A 24,391-nucleotide genomic window follows, 5' to 3' on the forward strand; every position below is an offset into this window, starting at 1 on the left:
GGATTTGAGAGCTGACTTGAAGCCTGTGGGCATCACCCAGGAGTTGGGGTGAGAGGATGAGGCGTAGGAACAGGAACCTCTTTGGTCGTTATTAACTCCCAACTTTTTGGTCAGGAATCTCTGTGTGTTTCTTTATCACGTAAAGAACAGAGTCATTGGGCAGCTTGTGAATGAATTGATTCACGCCTGCTGATTGGTGCTGTTCTCTACAGGGAGCTGCAATGGAAATGGACACTTGTGGTCCACTGTCCAGCCCCCTCCCGTGTTGGATTTTCTGGGCTTTGAGACACGTCTTCCAGATGCACTTTGTGTTATTTCTGATGTGTGACCTGTTGAGCTCCAGCCCCAAATGAGGATTCAAATACTACCACAGCAGTCCATTGGGACTGTAGTATTTCTTGCTAAACAGAATTCGTGTGCACCCTTGTCTTTCGTCTGCACAAAGGATCTTGTAATCATCTCTGTCTGTGTTTCTTTTAGAGCCAGAGATGGAGCAGAGAGGAACACAGACTTGGGTGAATCTTCATTCAGGAGCAGGGACACGTCATGCTCATCTGAGGTGTCTGGCTGACAACAAGAGCAGAGAGGTAAGTTTCATAGGGTCGCGTGCCCATTTTATTTTATTTTTCATTCATGATGCATAGAGGCGTTCCCCAGACAAAGTGAGCATTTCTCAACTGGACTTTCTAGAAATGAGCTAGGCAGTGAAAATGGGTTTGAAGCATTCCTAAGAGCCCCGCAAGAGAATGCTGAGAGTTAATCTGGCACCCTCCTTTGGAAACGTCCGGTGTCTGTCAGCTCTTCAGCTGTGCCCTAACACCTCCCATTGCGCTGCCACACCAGGATAGAATTCCAAGCCCACGCTGAGTTCTGGAATGTTGTGGTGCCGTGTTGGAATCAGATGTGACCACGTGGTCTTGGCTCCCCGCCTTGTGGGGGGTCATGGTGGACCAGGCTGTTGGCCGTTGGTGATGTCATAAGCGGCTGGAATGAGGGGAGGAGTGGTGCGTTCTGTGTTCCTTTGTGGGTGAGCTAGTGGTCGGAGTGGTTGGTTGTCTTGTTGGTCTTGTGCCTTTAGTGCCGTTAGTGCTGTTAGTTAGTGTTGTTAGTGTTGTTAGTTAGTGTTGTTAGTGTTGTTAGTTAGTGTTGTTAGTTAGTGCCTTTAGTTAGTACCTTTAGTTAGTGCCTTTAGTTAGTGCCTTTAGTTATTGCCTTTATTGCCTTTTTCTTCTCACCGTCGTGTGCAGCAGCTTGTAGGTAAGCTGAGCTGACGTGGGATGGATGGGTGGGCAGTGAGGTGTTGAGAACTGCTGGCTGTCGGAGCTCACAGCACCGTATTGCTTACTCTTGACCATCAGACGTAATTTTCCCCTGGTACACACGTTCCAAAGGGGGTATCAGTAAAGTTGGCACCTGTCCTGTGCTTCTTCCATTGTCTTTGCTCAGTAGTGGAAGCATTGTAAAGTTGCTGGGCGGACAGGCATCACGTAGCCTGAGACTCATCATGTCTTGCAGCAAGTGGATGGGACGGTTGTGCTGTGTGTGTTATTCCATGGATGTCTTAGCCCTGCTCACTGACCTGCTCTTTCTCTCTCCTCTCCTCACCCTCCGCCCACTGCCTCGGTGCAGCTTTTGCTCTCATTCCATCTGAGCAAAGCGACAAGGAACTGCTGCAGATAGCTTGAAGTGATCTCACTGCCAGGTACGTGCCACGTTTTGTCCCCGCACATGGTTTTGCCGCAGGGTATGCGAGGGTAGTTCTGACGAATTGTACCCATACTGTGCTGTGTGAATACAGAAAACAGAAATGTGTTTCCGTTCTGTTCCAGCACGTCACAGCTGCTGTGATGGGCGTCGCGTGCATGGCCGGGGAGGAGAGTGGGGCTCCCCAGGACAGAAGATCTCCAGCGGAGCCCTACCAAGTTACGGAGGTGATGCCTCTGCATGCTGGTGAGTGAGGTTCTAAAGCGGGGTGGGCAGGGCTGGGGCAGCGAGTGCCCCCTGCTCCATACCAGGAACCCTTGTCACGGGCAGACTGTGCCAGGGGAGCGAGCCCAGGGCCGGAGAGGGCAGAGCTCCTTCTGCTCCCGCCTGCCTTTGGCCCCTCTATAGCACTGCTCTCTCTCCTTGCTCAGATGCTGAATTGCTGCCTCTGTCTGATGTGGAACAGGAGGCAGTGGACTTCATCCAAGCCAACACCATCAGCATGGAAATGGTAAGAGCAGCCATCTCCATCGTGGCTATACCTGCATCTCCAGACGGTCCCTCTGGCTCTGCCTTCAGGCTGCAGGAGGGCTGATGGCCGGGCAGAGCTGCTGCTGTCCTGCAGCTGTCCTGTGCTGCTCCACACCCCGCAACGCCTGGTCCCCCTGGCCATGGCTGTCCCCACTCACACTCCTCGGTCTCTGTGTGCTTGCCAGGATCTGGTGCAGAAGCTGCAGTTCCTCAATTCCATTTGTATACTGTGCAGCATGGCTGGACAGACGAGCCTCACACTGAGCCATGATATTTTCTGCTTGCTGAAAAATCAGTGCAAGAAGATTGAGGTGAGGGGACATGGCACCCAGGTAGCTGCACCCTGTGAGAAGGACAGGACAGGGGGAGAGGGAGGCAGGGAAATGATGCACAGACACCCAAGTGCCCCAGATGGGACTCCAGGTGCTGCTGAGAGCTCAGCAGTGGAGGTGGACAGCAGCACCAGTGTGCCAGTGTTTGTCAAGGGCCACTGGGGCGACTCAGGCCCTAGCGGCCGGTGGCAGGTTTGCTGTTGCTGGGTGCTGGCAGCTGCCAGGTGCCATCCTGATTGTGCTTTGCAGGTTCTGTTGCGTGAGGAGCCCATGGAGCAGCTGAGCACCGGCCTGAGATACTGCTGCATGAACACCATTGCTGCCTTGAGGTACCTGCACAGCCCCTGCTTTTGCCAGCACATCCCCCAGGCACCATCCTGGTGGCCCTGATGCAGCTCCCCACTAAGTCTTGGCCCTCGCCCCAAAGCTGGTGACATCAGGACTGTCCTCTGACCCAGAGCAGCCCCGTAGGGGAGGAGGCACCTCCTGGCAGGGCTCCCCATCCCTCTCAGGGAGCCTTGCCCAGGGGAGGACCTGTTCCAGCCCTGCCTCAGGACCCAGGCACCGCTCCTAGCATCAGTGTCTCTCTAATTGCAGCACAGTTAATGCAGTTACAGAGGAAGAAATACTCCATCTCTTCAAGGTGTGCTGCAGCATCGTCTTCTATCTTCCTCCAGCCAGGGCCTTGAACATTTCCCTCTACAACCAGGTATGTACTGGGCAATCTACTGTTGACCCCATGCCTCTGGGCTGCCGCTTGCATTACTTGTGTCCAGAGATCTATCAAGATGTTTGTGGGACAAGGTAGCAGCCTTGCTTGCCCTCACCCCTCTCACTCTTGCCTTGGGCTTGGCAAACACCCTGTGTTGTAGCCTGCTCTGAGTGCAGCAGCCTTGCAGGGTGCCCCTGTGCACAGATCTGTGGGTATCCTTCCTTGGCAGCCAGAGGGGTTCACAGCAGTCTACTGGGTATGAAAGGGAACCCTGAAAGACTTCCACAACCCACTGTTCTCTTTACAGACCCTGGAAGCTATGGACGACATGCTGCAGATTGTGCTAGATGTCTGTCCCATTGCCAGTGTCAAGAGTCGGCTGCAGGGAATCTTGGAGGTCTGTCTGTTGTGAAGTTCTGCCCCCACAGCTCCCTTCTAGTAGTTTATCCCACTCCATGGAAACGGCACTGGCAGTAGTTGGAGCCAGCAAGGGACCCTGGCGGCAGTAGCCCCATGATGGGCTTGGCTTAAGCTCAGGGGAAGCCTGGATGGATGCTGTGATTCCAGCTAGGAGCTCAGCAGACCTGCAGTGGGCATCAGCAGCTCCCAGGCTAACCAGCAGCTCCTCTCCTCACAGGTGCTGCTGCCTTTCAGCATCTCCAAGACACAGGCTGTGTGTGAGAGGGCTTTGGGGCGCATCTGGAAGCTTAGTGGCTTCATGACCAGCAGTTTCTGGCAGCAGGTAAGGAGACATGAAAATTGTGTACCTGTGAGAAAAGCTGCGGCTCAGGTGTGAACCCTCAGAATGCTTTTGACATGAAGGGAGGGTCTTTATCCTTCCTTTTGCCTGTGCTCATCCTGCTCCAGATGCTATTCTCTCATTCTGTTTAACATGCCTTCCCTCCTTTTTTCCTTCTTACTGCAGCCCCTTGGAAAAAACCTTGCCCCTTCTCAGAGGACAGACATTGCCCTTGTAACCCTGGAGAAGATCATTGGGGACTATGGTTTTGATGAGAAGAAGTGGGCTGAGACTATGCTGGATGTGCTTCGGAGAAACCCTGGCACCTGGCTGATGGATGTAAGCAGAGTGAGGCAACCCTGCCCGCCACAGCTCTTGGGAACTGAAGCCATTTGAAGGCAGCAATGAGCTGGGGGAAGGGCAGTAATAACACAGCCTGGGAGGCAAATGGCTGCAGTCCAGTGGCAGCAGCAGTCTCCCTGTGTTCTCACAACAGGTGCCAGAGATTCTGGGATTCATCCACGCCAACCTGAAGATCCAGAGCACATCAGTTCAGCAGATCCTGCTCTCAGTGCTGGATATGCTGACCGTCCAGTTTCCCAGGGATGTGCTGAGGAGTGTGTTGACCGACCTCCCACAGAATGACAGGTATCAGCCCAGACAGCCCCACACATTTGTTCCATGTGAAGAGCAGGGCTCAGAAATGGTCTGGCTGCCAGAGCCAAGGAAAGCTGCAGGACATCCCAAGGAGCAGGCCCTCCATCCCACTGTGCTTTCCAGTGCTGGTGGGCAGCTCAGGGCTGCAGCAGCCAATACCAACCATGGCAGCCCAGAGCCCCCCATCAGGCTCCTGCCTGAGCCATGGTGCTGTGGCTAAGGCAGCCCTGCTGACGCAGCATTGCTCTCTGTTTATAGCACTACCCTGGACATACTGAAGAGTGTGCTGACCCTGCTGGAAGCATCCAAGCGGATCTGGGATGAGCTCAGCAGTGTTCTACAGGACCAACAGCTGTGTGAGATATTGAGCATCAGCACAGAGGAGTTGGGCCTCCTTCGCTTGACTGTGAGTTACTGGACAATGCACCGTGCTCTCCTACAGAGCACTGGTAGCTCAGGCTGGGCTGTGTCTCCCTAGTGCCCTGCCTTGAGCTGCCAGAGCAGCCAGGAGCTGCAGGGTGCAGGATGTCCTGCTGCCTCTGCCTGCCTCTCACTGCTGTGTTGGTTTCAGGCGATGCCTCCCACTGAAGAGCTGGTGAAGGAGCTGTGTAAGCCAGCACTGCTCCAGAAGCTTCTGAATGTGGAAAGCCTGCCAGTGCTCTGGCTGGTGCTCAGACGTCTCGTGCTGCTGTCTGATAGACCTGAGATGGTGAGCAGGACCTTGCCAAACGAAGGCCTCATGTTGACAGCCTGGCGCTGGGGCAATGGGCAACACTGTGCCTTGGCATCTGTCCTCCTGATGGAAAGGAAATTGTGTGTTTTGTACAGGCAATTGAAATCTGGGCCCTGCTTCCAGGCGTCATGGAGAACCTGCTGTTTGCCAACACAGCCATTACTGTGAAGGTGCTGAATATTTTCAGGAATGCAATGCACCATCTGGGGAAGAGGCATGCCAGTCCGTTTGCTCTGGAGCTGGCTGAGAAGATCCTGCCTCTTTTTAATCACGTAAGTCTGTTGTGGGAGGCTGAGCTCTGCGGGTGGGTGCTTGACAGGAGCGTCTTCTCCTTTCTTTCCTTCTCTGGGCTCTCAGGAATGACATGTCCTGTGGGCTCTGTAGCACTGCTGGCCGTGTCCCTGCTAGTGCAGCTTGGTTGTTCTTGGTGATGTCAGGCCCCTGTGCTGGGGCTCAGCCTACACTCATGCTCACCATGGGCAGTGAGAGTGTGCTGCTGAGGTCTGAGGTCCTCCTGTTCTCCCTCAGGCATCATCTGAAGTGCGAGAAGGTTCCATCCGCCTCTTCATGGATGTGATGGATGCTGTGCTGTGGTCTCAGAAGGGAAGCATGAAGAAGATCGTGCGCAGGGCCCTGCACCCTCTGCTCTTTCACATGAGTGACGAGACCCTGAGCGTAGCACAGGTACGAATTTCAGAGCTGAGCAGTGTGCAGGCAGTGGTGTGCTGACAGTTCAGCTGTGATGTGCAATTGAGAGCAAGTTCAGCAAGCATTCAGACACTGGGATGTGTGTCTGTGTGTGTGGTGCCATGTCCCTGCATCTGTTGTTCTGCAGGCATCTGGGGAAGCCCTTGTGTCCTGTGCAAAGTTCCTGAAGTGGAAGGAGCTCAAGCAGCAGACCCAGCAGAAGAACACAGTGGGGATCATGAAGTGTTTGGTGAGGACAATCTCACAGCCCCCACCTTTTTGCTGGGGGAAAGGGGATGCTGGAGGAGGGGTTGCAGCAGCAGCTGTGGCTGCTCTGCAAGCCCCATGCTCTTGTTCTCTTCTTCAGCTGCAGCAGGACAGAAAGGGAGTGGAAGGGTACCTGCAGCAGAGCCTGCCATACCTGGAGGATTCTCAGGCCTCCTTGAGATGCGAGGCTGTCAGATTCATTGGTGAGCCCAACCCCTGCGTCCCTCTTTGGGCCCTGCCCTGGCAGGAAGGCACAGCCCTGAAGCCCCCAGGTACAGCCTGCCCATGCCGGTAGCCACAGTGGGTGCCTTGCTCAGGTCCCCCCTCAGGTGCCGTCCCTGCCTGCAGCATGGAAGGGGAAGCAGCTGGGCTGGCGGGGTTGGGGTCTGAGCTTCTGGCAGCATGTTGGGGAGTGGGTGTCTGACAGAGCTCTTTCCCTAGGGCTGATTGGGAAGCACGCCAGGGAGCAGAGTGAGGAGATGCTGAATGAACTCTGCAGTGGTGAGTGAGGGCAGTGCTGTGTGTGTTGGGGCTGGGGGCAGAGCTGGGCAGCATGCAGCTGTGCTTTGCCCTGCTGCAAGGAAATGCTGCAGGGGCAGAGGAGCATTCATGGCAGTCCTGAGCAGTGTCTTCCACTGACCCGTCAGTCTCCCGTGCTCCTCCTGGCCAGGAAAAGCAAGGAGTGGGGCTGGCAAGGCCCAGAGTGGAAGCTGGTGGCTCTCTGTAGACTGGGGGTCCCATCTCTGCTCTGTTTCCTTCTGTTGCAGCCCTTCAGCCTTTGGAAGATGACCCCCATCTGACAGTCTGTTCTATGGCATCTGAGACCATCCAGAAGCTGAGACACCAAAGGCAGAAGGCGGCACCAGCACGGAGAAGGCTCCCAGCACTTTTCCGCTGGTCCTGCATAGCCTTCTGAGGGATAATTCTTGTTCATTAACGTTGCTAGGACACCTGTACAGCAACGTTGCTGGGACATGTGTTCCTGTCACGCAAGACAGACCCCCTGAACAACAGCGGGAGCCTTGGAGCACAGACATCTTGGAAGAAAGAACAGGAACCAAGCTGGTTAGAACTGGGTCTGTAGTTAGCGATTAATTAAATTGAAAAGCACAATTGAAAGCCTTTGGAAGGAAGATCTGGAGAATATGACCACTAGAGAGCAGCACGTATGCACACAGATGCAGAACTGATCATAATTACACTGACTAAATTGTAACTCCTCATATGAGTTCTTGGAACTTAAACAAGCAAGCAGAAAAGTTGTGGTTTATTCTAGCTTTTGCAAAGCCGGAATGCTGGGCAGCAAAGCTCCTGCTTGTTTATAGTGCTGTGTGCCTGGACATAAGTGTCATGTGGAAAAAGACAAAGAAACACATTTTCTTTGCCTATGTCTTGGAGAGCCAGGAATCCAGAATTCAAGATCTTTGCTTTTGAGTTTGCAATTCAAAACCGGATTAGAAAGGATTCTGCAAACTTTCTTTGATGACATTAGACTCTTCATTAACAACAATACTGTTTCTAATACTACTAATAACAGCAACACAACAACAAAATAATGGAAGATGAAGGAAGACATGGGGACAAGAGTCACTGGAGGAAATTTCTCCTTTGAACTGAATTGGTGTTAGTGTCCCCGTGCACAAGAACCAAGGAGAGAGCAAGCATGTTTTGTACTCTTCAGAATGCAGTGTGGTTCATCTTATTGTCATCCAAATGAGACCGGGATTTCACTGCATTGTTGGAAATGGGAAAACAGTGCCAAAGTTGCATGTTTTGAAGCGGAAAAATAGTAATTTTAAAAACCCACAGCAATAGAGTAGAGAAGATCACCAGCAAAGCCTGTATCACTTGACCTCAGAGTAAAAGCAACAGTCAACCAAAGAAGCGGATGCTGATCCATTTCATGCACTTTTGTAAGGATGTGAAAGCGAGCAGACTTACCTGAAGGTGGTGTAACGTTAGTGGTAAACATCACCAAGCTCCCTCCAAAAGTGGACTTGACCTTTTGTCTCTGCGACCATCTACGTACAGAGGGAGCTACTGGAGAGCTGTGCTCGGATCCTTCAGTTTTCATGTCTCTTACCATCTCTCTTCCAGGAGATCTTGCGAAGAAAGGCTTTTCCTGTGAGGATGAAACACAGATAGGAAATGTTACATCTAGTTTTGCTGTGGGAGTTTACCTCTGTGTGTGACACATTCATTCTTCTGACAGCTGCTAACACTCAGTTTATTAATAAAAATCATACCTTTATTACTTTGTGCCTTGCAGATTAATCTGAATGTAAGAAAATCGGGTTGACTTTGTTTGCTTCGCTCAACACTGGCCACATCAAGATAACAAAGGACATTGTTTTCAAGAATAATTGCAGCTATCTTCCAGTTGGCTTGTGCTTCTGTGTTTCTGAGAAACACCATCTAGCAATTTCTTTTTCTTCTTTTTTTGCACGAGTCCTGGATGCTGGTGTGTGTTGTGCTCTGTTGTTTGCTGACCAGCAGGTGAGAGGACTGTGTTTTGTGTTGGGTGTTGAGTTTTGTCTATCTCAGGGGCCATCCAATTGGATCCATCCTCTTTTTGCAGTGCTTAGGGACAGTTAATTTGCTGTTGCCTGGAGCTATGTGTGAAGTGCAGGACTAGAAGCTGTGATCGCTGAATCTCCTTGGATGAGCCCCAGCTCAGGTTCTCTCACACCAACCAAGAACATTTTTGCCAGCCCTGTTGTATTGCTGCAGCTCAGTGACCCCGACAATCTTCCCATGGAGTGCCGAAGACGGAGGTGGGAGCCTCCTTGCTGAGATCTGCTAGCAAAGCCCTGAGCGGCTCTAAGGTCGGAGCCTGTTGGGTCGGTAACACTGTGTCATGGTTTTGTGCTGCTGCTGTCCATATTCCACATCATAACATCACATGCAGTATGAATCATTAATTGAGGGTATAAATAGTGGAATCATGTACAAAGGAAAAAGGGTTAAAGAGAAAGTAACTTTTTGTTTATAACTGAACAATACGGATTGCTAAGGGAACGTTATATGGTATTAAAGGTGTTTGAATGGGACAAACTGTTCTGATGGTATAAGAAAGTGTAACTGAGGGTATGTGGAAGTGTAATAGAGGGTATGTGGAATTGTGATCGAGGGTATGTGGAAGTGTGGAAGGAGGAAGGCTGAGGGACCTGGTCTAGGTCCTGCTATCCTGGAAAGGCAGCCTGGGGATCTGGCAGTGTGTGTGCCAAGTGGCTCTGTGTGCCTATGGTGTGTACTGAAGGGCACCCAGAACTGCCACTTCCCCTTGGGACATAGGCTTGGAGCATCAGTTGCTATGTTACTCTCTGAGAAGAGGATTCAGGCCCCAAGTCTTGCGTCCAGCTTGGTGATTTGGATTGACTCTGGGGCAGCAGTGGATGATCTGCAGCCCTGCAGCTGAGTGCATGAGGCTGATTGTGATCTCTGCTCTGCCATGTACCTACAGCAAATCCCAAGAGCACACAAAGATTGGGTCTGTACCCTGGCCTTCATCCCTGGCTGCCCCATGTTGTTGAGTGCGTACCAAGGAGGCGTGATCAAAGTCTGGAACATGGATAACTTCGGCCCAGTTGGGGAGATCAAAGGGCAGCCCCATCAACGCCATCTGCACCAACTCCAAGCACATCTTCACTGCCTCCAGGTGAGCCTCGGGCTTGGTGCTCCCCAGATCCTGCAGGAGGTGAGAGTGCCCTGTGTTCACTTGTCATCCCTGGGCCTGGGTGGGTTTGCACTGAGTGGGGCCAGGAGCCTGGAGGGCGAAGAGGGCAGAGGGGATCTTGGAGCTTTCTGGTCCCTCAGTGCCTTCCTCTCACCTTGCTGTCTTAGTCTGTCCCCTGCCCGCTCTCTGGGATATCCCCATGCAGGGTCCCCTCTTCCCTGGCGCTGGGCATCCCCTGCTGTTCTTGGGGAGCATTTTGGCAGCAAGACTCTGAAATCCACTCTCTTTTGTTTGTGCAGCAGCCGGAGCTGCGCATCTGACCTGGCTCACCCTGAGCTTCCCTGCAGAGATCTCTGAATCCCAACTGCAACGTCTGCTGACCCTCTGCTCTTCCCTGGGTACCCACTTTGCTCTGCAGTGGGGTGGGGAAGGGCTGCAGATGGGTGAGGATGGAGATGGTTGTGCCAGGAGCGGAGTGTGGACGGGTTGGACCCTGATCCTGCACGACTCCCCCACGGCTGCACACCTGAAGGACAATCCTACAGAGAACGATGGTGCATGGCTGGAGCCCTTCAGAAGGCTGAAGGCTCAGCCCAGGAGTGTCAATGAGGACGCAGCCTCTCCAGCTGCCCTGCTCATGTTTCTCTGCTCAGGGGGCCGACGAGGCCCTGGTCTCACACTGGAGCTTTCTTCTACCTCTCCTGTGGTCCCTTGGAGCATCCCCTGCTCCATCCTGCCCTGCCCCGCGCTGGGCTCGTGGGGGAATGTGGGAATACAAGAAAAGCTGTTCAGAGCAGCAGCTGTGGAGCCAGATCAACAGCCTGAGAACCAAGGACACCTCTGGAAGGAGAAGAAGGGACTCACGGCTCTGATTGGATATGTTAGAAAAAAAAAAACTTGTGAAGGTTTATAATGGATGTGAGAACTTGTAATAAAGGATTTGGATCATTCACATCTGAGTCCGTGCTTCAAATGCTGCAGGGGAATGGCTGCGTTGAGCCCTGGGAGTGGTATTCTCTCCTTATGCGCTCTCACTTCCCTTTGGTCACTGAAGAAACGACTTTTGAACTCGGACTTAAGGATTTCTCTGCATGATCCCATTGGTGCTGAACTCGGATCTCAGAGGAGCTCCAGGATGTGCCCCATAAAGCACAGACCAATTTCTTTCTGCTTTCTGCAGCCCCGTTTGTTTCGTGTCACCAGTCCTTGTTCAAACCACTGCAGGGTGGGAATTTCTGCACACCTTGAAACAGGAGCATCTCTATTGACTTGATGGAGTCTGTCTTTTATCATTCTGGGGATGGGGGGGGGAAGAAGAAAATGCAGTTTCCATGGCCTGGTGGAGGGCACGATGGCATGCGCAGGGTCACCCTGCCATGGACAGGATGGTGGCTGCTCCTGGGTCACAGCTGAGCCCCGTGCTGTGGGGCTGGGCAGGATGGATCACAGGACCCATGGTTGCCCTGTGACGCACAGCACTTTTACAAAGTAAAAGAATCAATTTCCTTAAATATTGAGCATCCATACGTAAATTGCAGCCTAGTGGAATCTTTTCCTATCCAAACAGAATTCTTTATCTATTTCTGTTACATAAGAAAAGCAAATAATTTTTTATCAGTCGACTTTGAAATTCAGGCAAGTGTTCACTTGAAGTGTTATGAAGTGTCAGCTTTTCTAGAGCATTTACTTTTCATGCTCTTAATTTCTCATTATCTCGCCTTATTCTCTTGCCACGTCAGTGTTTTCATTCGATGGCTTCCATGTGACAAGAGCTCTTGCTGTGTGAGCGATACAAATGTAGCTTTAAAAGTGGTACAACTTGCTATTAAGGCAGCTCCCCTCGGGAATTCCTTAAAGCTGCAGTGAGACAAGGGACACAAGAGAAACTTTGCTATGCACAGCAGGCTGAGCCCTCCTGCAGTCCCAGCTATGGAGTGCTCTGCACAGTCTGTCTCTTTTTGCTCCTGATGTGCAGAGGTTTGATCTGCTTTTGCACCAGCAAGAGAGAAGTGGCACCTCACACTTATATTTCTGAATATTCTTGCTGCATTCAGTGGGATGTAAGCAATAAATAAAGAAATAAAATAAAAATATTATTGCTTTGGTTCTCAAAAAAAAAAAAAAAGAACTGCCCAGCTTAATTTTGCTCCAGATCCTTCACTGCTTTGTTGCCTTTCACTGGACAAGATTTAGGGCCTTAATATCTTTCTTATAGTGAGGGGTCCAAAACAGAACACTGATAAACAGACCGGTACTGTGATCAATAGAACTTGAGGAAGAAATTCATCTTTCATGAGGAGCTCCTCTTTGAACAGCACCAGGAACTAAGACAGGTGTTTGATTATTTCCTGCTATGAGGCAAAGATGGATCAGCAGATAGAGCTGGAATCTATCTCTCTCCTCCCCACTTTATTCCCCACCTTCAATTCTTTTTGGAAAGGAAATGCTGCAAATCTGGACTTATTTGAGAAATCACCGTGCACACAATGAAGTGAGAAAGCACCGTGCACATGAACAAGGCAAGATCCTGGATCAAGCTTTCAGTGGAAGGGAAATGCCTGAAAGGATTGAGCAAAGTCCTGGCGAAAAATACCTGGGGTTCCTGTTGGTGGGAAGCTGAACATGAGCCAGCAGTGTGCTCTCACAGCACAGAAAGTTAACCATATCCTGGGCTGCATCAAAAGAAGCACGGCCAGCAGGGCAAAGGAGGCGATCCTGCCCCTCTACTCTGTGCTGATGAGGCCTCATCTGGAGTACTGCATCCAGATGCAGAGTCCTCAGTACAGGAGAGACATGGACCTGTTGGAGCATGTACAGGTCACTGATACATGCCATAGAACTGATTCAAGGGCTGGAACACCTCTCCTATGAGGACAGGCTGAAAGAGCTGGGGCTGTTCAGCCTGGAGTACAAAAGGCTCCACGGTGACCTGAGAGCAGCCATGAAATCCTTAACAGGGGAAAGGAGAAAGAAATACAAATAAAAGAGATTTCCATTAGGATATTTAGCAACACAGTCAGTAAGGGAAGTCAGTAAGGCACAGATGATTTGCTACATACAACCAGAAGAAGAAATAAATATTACAATTCAATGGTAAATTCAGTTGTATTCACTTTTACTTCTTCATAGACTAAGATCTGAATACATAGAAAACCAAGAGAAAATTTATTACAGGGATTATAGCTCTTTCATTAAAAATGTCTGAAACTTAATAAAGAAAGTCAGCCAGGGATGGATTTATTGACCATATCAAATATGACCCCTGACTTCAATTCTTTGTGTTGCTTTTTACAAGGAAATGTTCTCTTGGCAGTGGGGTCAGCATATTTGGTGTTGAAAGATGCTGTAGAGCAAGGACTGACTCCACTCAGACATCAGGATGCCCAGGACAAGTAGGGTTCCCAAAAGGGGAAACTACAAGCTGCCATCAACATCTCAAAGTAAAATCTCTTGGAGAAGGCAGGTTTGTGCAGAGCCAGAAAGATCATGAGGCTGCAAACACTTTCAAGGCATATTATGGTAAAAGCGAAGTTCTCCAGCACATGTAGATACCAGGAGGAGAGAGAAGGGGGTCCATGCACTGTCACTGTCTTTCCTCTGATATTCTATATAGTTCCATAGCAAATTAAATTCTTTGGCAGGTGAATTGCTGTAATAACAGAAGTAAAATAATAAAAAAAGCCATCGCCTGGGCACAATGAGGCACACTGAGAAACAGTGAAGGGACAAGAAGGAGAGACCTCAGCTTCCTCTGTTGTGGGTCTTCAAAGTGCACCTGCAGCAGTCAGCTATTTTCCCTTATTATTTGGCTCTTTTCAAGATTTTCTTTGTGATACTGTTTTTATTTTTTTATTATTTTTATTTTTCTGTTTCCTAAGAGTCTCTACATGTTGTAGGTACTTCCCTCATCCAAAATTTCCTTTCTTCTTACGATAAAAGAATACAGATTATTCCCTCAATAATGGGAAAGGACAAATAGAAGCTGCTTCACCCCATCTGAGGTCAGGCTGTTTCCACACATAGGAAAATTGCAGGTAAGTGGAGGGGATTTTATCTAAGTGTAGGAACCAGGGGTGAAAATGTTGATTTTCTCCTCTATGAGAAGGGCAGAGCCAGCCATGCACACCCACAGAGCACAGAGCTTTTCATTGCTTCTTCATTTTTAAGTAAAATCATAGGGAAACTGTCAGACAATCAATGTGCAGAAGTGGTACAATCTCTTGAAAAGCCACTTACAGATCTGCAAAACTTGCAAATAACAATTTTCTGTTTATCCAATTGTTTTCCCATCTCCAGATAAGACCCCGTGCTCTGATCCATTTTTTGTGCGTGCATCAACAGATTTACAAAAAGAAACAAGTCAGCAACTGGCAATTTATTCAAGGTGTTGAAAGTATCAGACAGTTGGTAGATTAGAAAGCAAACTGATTCCTCCAGAATTTCTTGGGGGACTCTCAGGAAATGGGATCCAGTAGGAGCTGGTCTGAAGTGGGGACTACTCCATTTCTAAGGAACTGTACATCAATGAGGAACTAGTTCAATGCTTTCTCAATCAAAGAAAAACCTGACTTCAGTACACGTCTGACCAAATGCCCAAGCTGTACAAACCTAAGTCAAGGTGTGAATGCAACTCTCTGAAAGGAAATTTTGTCATTTATTTCATTTATTTCATTAGTAAACATGGAAGTTTGGTGGCCCTTCCAGGCAGGGGGGCTGGAGCTTCATGATCCTTGGGGTCCCTTCCAACCCGGGTCATTCTGTGATTCTGTGATTCATTTCTCTGCATTGACAAGACTATCTTCCTTGTGTAAGCAGAAAGAAGAGCTGCTGGAGAGGAGCTCTGCTGAGAGGGACCTGGGCGTCCTGGTGGACGACAGATTGACCATGAGCCAGCAGTGTGCCCTTGTAGCCAAAAAAGCCAGGGGTGGGTAAAAGATCTAACACACATCTCTATGATGGGGGTGGCCCAATCACAAGCAGTGCTGCGCTCAGTTGTTCTGCTTGCCTGCTCCTCGAGGAGTTAGGAGAAATCTATGCCTGTTGCATGTTCGAGTGCGTGTGCAATGCCATGTGGAGGGCTTATCGCAATAAAGATTGGCGGATTTGCTGCGTAGACCGGTCAGAACTCAGATCTGCGTTGTGCTTCCTGCGGCACCAAACGCCCAACAGTGGCAGTTCCGTGTATTGGCCAGCAGGTGGCAGCAGAGACCACGGAAAGAACGTCTGCGGGACAGACCCTGGGGATCCGTTCTCTTTTGATTATAGGGGAAATATATTGAAAGCTTCAGATTTCCTTAATCTTTGTGGGAATCATATAATGTGCAACTCAGATCTACCTCTTTGTGCAGTGACTGCCTGTAAATTTGCTAGAGCCTGATATAATATGGCCTTGTGCTTTCCGCTAACTCACCTTCATTTCATTTTCATTACATTTGCTTGGTAGTCAGATTTTGGTGTGTGGATATTTTAAAACAATCTAACCGACATTGGGTAAAAATTAAAAATAATTTAAAAAAATCACGACAGCATCAGATGTATCAGTTTTTATAGATAAGATAAAGAAGAGCAGTTTCCCTTAGTTTTCTGTGCCTCTTTATTTTCTTACCTTCTCCCCTTGTGTGAGAAACTCTCAAAGTCAAAGATTTCTAGTTAGGCAAAGATGGCAGCGATAGCAGCAGTGCTTATTCATTATTGCAATACTGCACGCACATCCCCTGTTGGAAAGGGAGAAATTGCACACCAGTCAGTGAAATCAATTCTGTTCTATGCCCTAAACCCAATGCAGGTGATGCTCTCATGGCTCTCATTCGTTGAGCATCTCAGGCTCACAGACTCCTTAAGACTGATGCTGGGCTGCTCCTGATGTGTGCCAGTGCTTATAAACCATGTGGGAAATCCCTGAGATAGACAGCTCCTTCCTGGGCATGAACTGAGGGCCAGAGAGGGGATAGCACCGGCTGTCTGGTGAATTCACATGCAGCTGCAAGTGCAGCACAGGGCCTTCAGCAAAGCCATGCCCATGGTGTGTCCGTGCTGCTACGACAGCTCCAAGACCCACGATAGGTCTAATGCCTGTGTGCCACCTTCTGCACACTGATACCATAGATGAGCTCTCCAGTCCGGCTATGTCCAGTGATGCTTTCCAGTGAGGATGTTTGCTCCTGTATTTTTGCACTAATGCAAACACCAACGCACAAGAAGCTAGAAATCTTGGTAGAGCTGCAGTCCTGAGCTCCTGTTTGGACCATGGGACACAGTTGAATGGCTTCCACAACTGCACTGTAGCACAAAGGGGACACAGAGACTTTAGGATAGATGGGCGAGAAGACAAGGAAGAGCGACTGCCCTCTGTGAGAGTGCACTGAGCTCTGCCTGGGGATGGCAGAGCAGCCAGGTCAGAGCTAATGGAAATGGCCAACAGAGGAGATCAATAGTGTCTGTTCCTGGCTTCCTGATCAGGGAGAGCAAGTGGAAGGTGCCCTCTGCAGACAGATGGGAGTCTCATGTTGTCTGGCCATTGTCCCCTTTGGGAGCATTTTGCACTCCAGTAAGTGCTGCAGGGACAGCACAGCAGGGCATGTGGCATCCAGCAGATCCATGGAGAGCACAGATGGCAGCTTCTTGACGAAGCAGTGGAGGAACCAAAGAAGAGAGGTGCTCTGCTGGATCTCATACTCTCCAGCATGGAAGGTCTGGTGGGAATTGTGAAGGTGAAAGGGGCATCAGGCCACGTACAAAAGACAAATGGATCTCTATTTATTTATTTATTTATTTATTTATTTATTTATTTATTTATTTATTTATTATTTTGAGGTTGTAAGCTTAAAAGATGAACATATATGTCAATAAAACTGAAACAAAGAATTGAAGACAAAGATAGAAATCGATGAAAATGTGTTAACCCTTTTCAACATGAGAAATTCTCATGAGTCTTGTTCCATTTTTAGTTGTAAATATGAGTCTTTGTAGGGATTTTGTGTCTTTTTTTTTTTTTTTTTTTTTTTTCCTTTAATTCAGATGCTTTCAGGTACAGAGACACAGATAGCAATGCCAGTGTGTCACGGGTTACTTAGATTTACCTATGCCCGTGACAGGGGAAGCCACCCCACGCCCCCCCCCCCCCGGGGCCCGGAAAGGAGGGGGAAAAGGGGAGTGGGATAAAACAGTGACAATCTAAGGAGGAAAAACTTATTTTACTAAATATGATATCGAAATACAAGATAACACAATATAATATAATTAAGGCTAACAAATCGAACGAAACACAGAGAGAGAGAGAGTCTCCGAAAACCGAGAGGCCTACTGTGAACTCTAGGCGACACGGCTGGAACGCTTCCCACTCTCCGAGAAGTTCGAGAGAAGAAGGAGGGCACTCCAGCCTGGGAACGAGATTATATAGAGTCCTGGTCCCGTGACTTATTGTTACTCCTGTTGTTCTCTGGGATATGTAGTCTTCTTCTGTGGACTGCACATTCAACAGAAGTATCCATACTTGACATGATGTTATGATGTGGAATACTGATAGCAAAATTACAAAATTACAAAACCATGACACAGTGCCATCATTGCCCTGTGACTAAATCCTGGCGCCCACTGCTGCTCTTCCCTGCTGCCTATTTGATCCCTCATCCTCCAGGTGTCTCCAGCTCTCCTAAATAAATGGTCATGGTTAAAGGCATGTTTTCAGCAGGCCATTTAGACACATGCTCCTGCCACAGCCTGCCAGATTTCCCCATCCCTTGCTCTTTGTTCAGTCAGATACCTCCCAATTATCTGTCTGATTTGTGACTTTTAGGGGGATGACTAAAATTTTCTCCATCTCGCCAAAGACTGATGGACTGTGTTGTCAACTCCTTCACTGTGATTCTATCTATCCCTTCCTATCTTTTCTTTTTCTCTTACTTTTTCTTTTTCTATGTCGTTTTCTTCTCCTTTTCCTTTTCCTTTTCCTTTTCCTTTTCTTTTTCCTTTTTCTTTTCCTTTTCTTTTTCCTTTTCCCTTTCCATATGCTTTTTTTTTCCTTTTTCTATTTCTATTTCTTTTTTTTTCTCTTTCTCTCTTTCATTTTTTCATGCTTTAAAGAAAGCATGAATTCTGAAAGATGTTCATTAATGTCAGTAAAAGTGAAAAAAAGAGTTGAAGACAAAGATAGAAATCAAGAAGAAAGTGTTAATCCGTCTCAGTGTGTGAAATACTCACGAGTCCTGTTCAATTCTAAGTTGATACCTCCCAACTCCCTGGCTGATCTATCCAAGGGAGATTACTGAAATTTGCTCCATTCCTCAAAAGTCTGTTGTCAAATCCTTCACCGTGATTCTATCTATCCCATCCTATCTGTTTCTAACTCATTTCTTGTGCAAATATTCCCTATGAAAAATAAACCTCAATAGAAGCTGCTTGGACATGGCATGCAGTTGATCACTGTGTTTTACTGTTCATTCAATTGCATCACCTTTCCTTCTGTTTGTTGGCCGTAAATAAAGAGAATTCTTTCTTTTTCTGTGTGCAGCTGGTTCTCTGTGGAAAGCCAGTGGGAGTTGGTACAAAGGAGGTTTAACACTGAGCGGGTGACGGTAGAGGAGAAGAGTGATGTGAGGAAAAGTGATGCAAGTCCCATGGGGCCAATGTGAGTAGGAGTGGGATGGGGAGGTTGAGGAGGAACTTTGTCAACACAGTAACAGTACAGAACTCATTGGGACATCCTGGATTGACATCAGTTGCAAAGTGCTTCTTTAACTTCTTGTATAAAACAAACTATAAATAAATAGACAATAAATGCATTTTGGATACTTGCTCTTTAAGCTCTCTCCATTTTGCTGAGCACATTCTGAAAACCTGAAGAAGAGAACAGGAAGGTACAAGGCACAAGAGGCTCTTTAGGTTATAATGGGCCCCAGTGAGCATTTGGTGCTGAGTCCATCAACCTCCAGTGCAGAGAGAAGTTTGCACAAAGTGCTCAAGAAGACAAAGTCAGAAGTAACAGTGAAGTTTCTTGGAATATTAATGGTCCCACTGAGGGCCATTACCAAGTAAGCTTCCCAACAGACTAGTTAGAGAAGATAACTGGAAGCCATGACTACAGGCAGGCAAAGGCACTGGCATGCTAAGAAACATCTCCTTTGCCTTACGAAGCAGACAGGTCAAGCCCTGATTGCAAGACCAGAAATAGGGAGATCCTGTCTCTCATGTTGGCTCCGGGTATTTCCTGGGGCAATGGGTTGGAGGTCTATATGATGTTAAGTGAAAGACATAGGAACGGAAGATCCCAGGCTCTGCATGTGGTGCAAGGATGCTGTTAAGTTCCTATCCCACATGTGCCCTGTGTCTCATTGCAGGATGTGGGATGTGAGAAGGGCCCAGTCTGAACAAGCAGTCAATCCCAGTGAAACTCTGAACTTCAGATCTCTGAGTTCCAGTGTCCTCCTGTGCACACTCTCCCATAGTTTTATGTCCTTTATGTTCTGCAGTGCCCAGAAGTGCACCCAGAGCTCCTGGTGAGGCAGTAGCAATGCAGAGCAGACAGGGACGACCCTTTCCCTCACCCAGCTGGCAATAAATTGCTTGATGCACTTTAGGGGACTGTTGGCCTTCTTGGCTGGCTGGGCACACTGCTGACTCACTTAAAATTTTATGTTGAGCAGGACCCCCAATCCTTTTCAGTCAGACGTCTGTCATGTGTCCAATATACAGACAGTGTTTATGTCCAGGGTTGCCCATACCCAGGTGCACAATCAGGCACTTGTTCTTGTTATACTTTATGCACTTGGTGCTTAGTACCAACTGATACCCACTTCTCTGACTTGTCCACATCTCTCTGCAAGTCCTCTCCACCCTCAGTCAAGGCAACAGCACCTCCTCATCTGGTCTTATCAGCAAACTTGCTCAGAACGTCTTCTAGTCCTGCATTCAAGTCATCTGCATAAACATGAAAGGAAAGTGGCCCTAAAATGGAACCCTGGGGAACTCTGGAAGTGACCATCTACCAGCCCGATGGAACCCACTGACTATAATCCTTTGGGACAGAACTACTGGCCAACTGCTCACCCACCACTGCTGGTGAACCTGAAAGGCAAAATGTCAGCGTGCTGGGACAAACAGACAATCACCAATATAGTTACATATAGCTGCATCAATTTATTGCCCGAAAAGCCATGATTTTAAAGGAGACAGACAAGGGTGTCCAAAAATCACACACGCTAATTGGAGGAAAGCTACTGCAATAACAACCCTATAACCCCCCTTCAAAGCCACGAGCCATTCATTCTTTTCCTAGAGATGTCCTTTGTTCTCATGCTGTTTATCCTTCTCCGCAGCTGCTGCTCTGTGAACTCCTTATCTCAATCCATGGCTGCTGCTCTGTAAAATTCTTCTTGTATTACAACACACCACATTCTGTTTCTGTCTAGCTGTATGCAGGAATTTCTGTCCAGAAGGGTGCTGGAGAAATAGTATCAAAAGCTCTACTGAAATCCTCAAGGATTACATCAACTGCCTTCCCTTGTTCAGCTCAGTGGATAAAGGTGTCATAAAAAGACCTGAAATTAAATGGGACCTTCCTCTCAGGATCTTGTGTTGTCTGTGACCTGTCCTTCAGTTGTTTTTCCATAACTCCCACCATCATTTTCTCCATAATTTTACCAGGCACTGGAGTGAGACTGACAGGTCCATAGTTGCCCGTGTCATCTTTCTTGATCTTCCTTACAATGTGACAACATTTGCCAGCTTCCTGTCAACAGGTATGACCCTAGATTTATTAGATGCCATTGAAATGCGAGCCCAGAGCATGCTAAAGTGTCATCAGTGCAAGAACGTAGATGTGCCATAGCTTTGCAATGCCTTGAAATCCAGACTATGCCACAGATGGAGCAGAGAGGAAAATCTGCCTCTTCTGTTCTGAGCTCATCCTTTTGATAAGCTGAATATCACTACGTACTCCATGGGGTCAGGTGCAAAAGACACACTGGGTGCCCTAAGCACGTGGCTGAGGTGGTATTTAGGATGGCCAAGAATACCTCCCTTCTGGCCCTCAGCTGATGCTCCAGAAGGAGGTGTCTATCTCATAGATTTTCCGTCACAGTTTACAAGCACTAGCACAAAACTAGGATCACCCAAGGCACCTTGGGCATCACTGAGAGACTGTGTACGAGCAGTGCAGTCCCTGTGGAATAAAAATCAAGGATTCAGATGAGGGACTCACACACAGACACCTCACTGTGCGCATCTGAACTCAGCTAGGTGAACTTGCAGTCCCCGTGGTTCTTTGAAAAACTGATCCCAATTCAGCCCCAGGGTTTCTGTCATGGTTTAATAATTTTGTAATTTTTGCTATCAGTATTCCACATCATAACATCATATAAAGCATGAATAATTTTACTGAATCTGCAACTTACAGAAGAAGACTACATCTCCCAGGGAACAACACGATAGGTCACGGGACCTGGACTCTATATTAACTCTGTCGCAGAACAGACTGACGTCTTTCAAGTTCTGGCGTTCAGGGGAGTGTGTGGGATCCTTCAGCCGTTCGCCTAGATTCACAGTAGGCCTCTCGGTTACGGGACTCATTCTCTCTCCTATTTTGCTTGATTCGTTAGCTCAATTTTCAATTATATTGTATTATATTGTGTTATCCTGTATTTTGATATAGTATTTAGTAAATAAGTGTGCCTCCTTAGATTGTTGCCGCTATTTTCTTTTCCTAATTAACTTTTTCCTTTCGGCCTAGGGCCCCTCCGGGGCCCACGGCCCCTGTCACGGACGCAGGTGGATTTTTAGTTCAAACCGTGACAGATTTTGGTGGAGAATGCGGGCAAATTGAGTTGCTGTTTTTCTGTGTTTTCTTCTGTTGCTCTTTTAGCTTTTAACAGAGCTACGAGTTTTTTTCCCTGTTAAGGAGCTATCTCGTGTTTGCGGTTCTGCACCTGCGAGCTTGACCTTGAAAGTCCAGGCGGACTGCCAATACTCCAGTATATTTTATAAACACTGCTGAGCTTTGTTTTCTTTTACTTTTTTCTCTCTATTGGAGGAAAAAAAAAAAAAAAAAATGTTTTCTCTACTAAATTTGTTTTACCGGGGACTGTGTGCCATTGGTTCCTTTTCTGAGATGCTCCGAACATATTGGGTCATGTTTAAGCTAGCCACTTTTTCCTATGGAGCTATACAATTGTATAATGGATTGAAAGCATGGTTAGCAATGCTCACTTCGTATCTGCATACAGCTCCAGAGGGAGCAACTAATGCAACTAATTATACAGAAATGGTGATTTTTAAGCGTGCTCCTCTTTCTTTCTATTAATCTTTTATGCAGTTTTTGAATGATCAGTGGGCCACACTCTTAATCTCCCTGATCTTATTCTTGATTATTGTAATAATCTCACTCAGTATCTGGATTTATAACATCCGGAGGAAGTCTTCCCTAGAACCAGAGAATACTGAGTGGCAGGGAGTGTGGAGAGGCTTTGAAGAGATTCTCAAAGGACAGACATCTTCAGTGTTCTGGAGCTTCACTCCTGAACACTTGAAGAATCCTGAGAGTTTGATTGCATATTTGAGGCAGGAATGTTGTGGCTCAGGCAGATCTCAGGAGGCACAAATGATTTTGGGCCTAGCTAATGCTTATCGGGCCTTATTCAATACCATTCCTGAGAGGGAAGTTTTTGAAGCTGAGAGAGAGAGTCTCAGGGCCGATAAGGAGAGTCTTAGAGCTGAGGCAGAAAAACTTTGGACTGAGAAGGTAGAGAGAGAAAAAGCTTTTGAAGCTGAGAGAAAAGATCTCCTGTACCAATGAGACTCAATCTGGTACGAGAAGGAGAGTCTTAGAGCTGACGCAGAAAAACTTTGGGATGAGAAAAGCTCCCTGCAATCCCAACTCAACACTCTCCAGTCCGAGCACAGTGCCCTCCGGTCCGAGCATGACACTCTCCAGACTGAGTGTGATGCCCTCCTGTCCGAGCACGACACTCTCCAGTCCGAGCACAGCACCCTCCGGTCCGAGCACGACACTCTCCAGTCCGAGCACGGCGCCCTCCGGTCCGAGTACAACACTCTCCAGACTGAGCGCGATGCCCTCCGGACCGAGCACAATGCCCTCCAGACTGAGCACAATACTCTCCAGTCCAAGTATGACGCCCTCCAGTCTGAGTGCGGCACCCTCCAGGCCAAGCATGATGCCTTCCAATCCAACTGCGACACCCTCCAGTCCAAGCACAACACTCTTCAGTCTGCGCATAACGCCCTCCGGTCCGAGCATAACGCTCTTCAGACTGAGCACAATGCCCTCCGGATCGAGCACAATACTCTCCAGACTGAGCACAACGCTCTCCGGTCCGGGTACAATACTCTCCAGTCCAAGTATGACGCCCTCCAGTCTGAGCTCGGCACCCTCCAGCCTAAGCACGATGCCCTTCAACCCAATTGTGACACCCTCCAGACCGAGCACAACACTCTTCAGTCCGAGCATAATGCCCTCCAGTCCGAGCATAACGCTCTTCAGACCGAGCACAATGCCCTCCGGACCGAGCTCAACACTCTCCAGACTGAGCACACTGCCCTCCAGGCCGAGCATAACGTCCTCCGGTTCGGGTACAACACTCTCCAGTCCAACTACAACAGCCTCCAGACTGAGCTTGGTGCCGTCCAGTTTGAGCGGAACGCTCTCCGAGACCAGCTATGTGCCCTCCAGGGTGAGTTGAATGTATTTAACCAACTACCAGGGACACATGTAGTCCAAATTGGACAGCCACTGGGGGCACATGTAGTTCAATTTGACCAGCCACCGGGGGCACATGTAGTCCAATTGGACCAACCATCAGGGACACCAGATACAATGTTGGTTGCCCCTGTAAGAGGGCGAAAGACAAAACAAGTTTCAACTCAGTTAGAGAAAATGCAGAAGGAGTTAGAAGAGCGGAGGGAGTTAGGAGAGCAGGACTCAGGAGACTCAGGGGACTCGGGAGAGCAGGGGAAGTCAGAAGACCAGAAGAAGTTGGAGGAGCAGAGGATGTTAGAGGGGTATAAGAAGATGATAGAGGAGCAGAAGATGATAGAGGAGCAGAAGAAGTTAGAGGAGCAGAGAAAGTTAGGAGAGAGGAAAAAGAAGGAGGGTTACCTGGAGGAAATAACACAAGCATCAGGGTCAGGGTCAGAGTCAGAAGAGGAGCCAAAAGCTACTTTTTCTTTACGAGAATTTCTCAAGTCCAAACTTATAGATGGGGCAGCCTCATCAACACAGTTGCCACCATCAACACCTGGGACTCTTGATAGAGCAAAAGGTGAGCAAAGTATTACGACCATTATTGATTGATCTTTTAAACTGAGTGAAATTCGAGATCTAAGAAAGGATTACACACGTCAG

The 24,391-nt window shown here is 48.3% G+C and overlaps 1 protein-coding gene across 1 annotated transcript; it reads left to right on the plus strand.

Annotated features, from left to right (window-relative positions):
• Window positions 1–210: 210 nt before the first annotated feature.
• On the plus strand, window positions 211–8,613 carry LOC146754328 (uncharacterized). The gene is made up of 19 exons (XM_085527680.1): window positions 211–587; window positions 1,630–1,702; window positions 1,830–1,950; window positions 2,136–2,215; window positions 2,421–2,546; window positions 2,817–2,896; window positions 3,165–3,276; window positions 3,587–3,676; window positions 3,917–4,021; window positions 4,205–4,357; window positions 4,515–4,666; window positions 4,934–5,081; window positions 5,247–5,384; window positions 5,504–5,680; window positions 5,937–6,092; window positions 6,244–6,345; window positions 6,463–6,565; window positions 6,804–6,863; window positions 7,130–8,613. Exons 3-19 carry the CDS (start codon window positions 1,848–1,850, stop codon window positions 7,276–7,278), a joined length of 2,034 nt encoding a protein of 677 aa, XP_085383806.1. The 5' UTR covers window positions 211–587; window positions 1,630–1,702; window positions 1,830–1,847; the 3' UTR covers window positions 7,279–8,613.
• Window positions 8,614–24,391: the final 15,778 nt, after the last annotated feature.

Source organism: Coturnix japonica, chromosome W, assembly GCF_054131305.1.
Source record: "Coturnix japonica strain WE chromosome W, WE-NBRP24, whole genome shotgun sequence".
Taxonomy (NCBI): Eukaryota; Metazoa; Chordata; class Aves; order Galliformes; family Phasianidae; genus Coturnix; species Coturnix japonica.

Bases quoted from the DNA above. Each gene is read 5' to 3' on its own strand.
- LOC146754328 (XM_085527680.1), top strand. From the start codon at position 1,848: ATGGGCGTCGCGTGCATGGCCGGGGAGGAGAGTGGGGCTCCCCAGGAC. The intron at 3,677-3,916 runs GTCTGTCTGTTG...CTCTCCTCACAG, and splicing joins GGCTGCAGGGAATCTTGGAG to GTGCTGCTGCCTTTCAGCAT. The intron at 6,093-6,243 runs GTACGAATTTCA...GTTGTTCTGCAG, and splicing joins AGACCCTGAGCGTAGCACAG to GCATCTGGGGAAGCCCTTGT.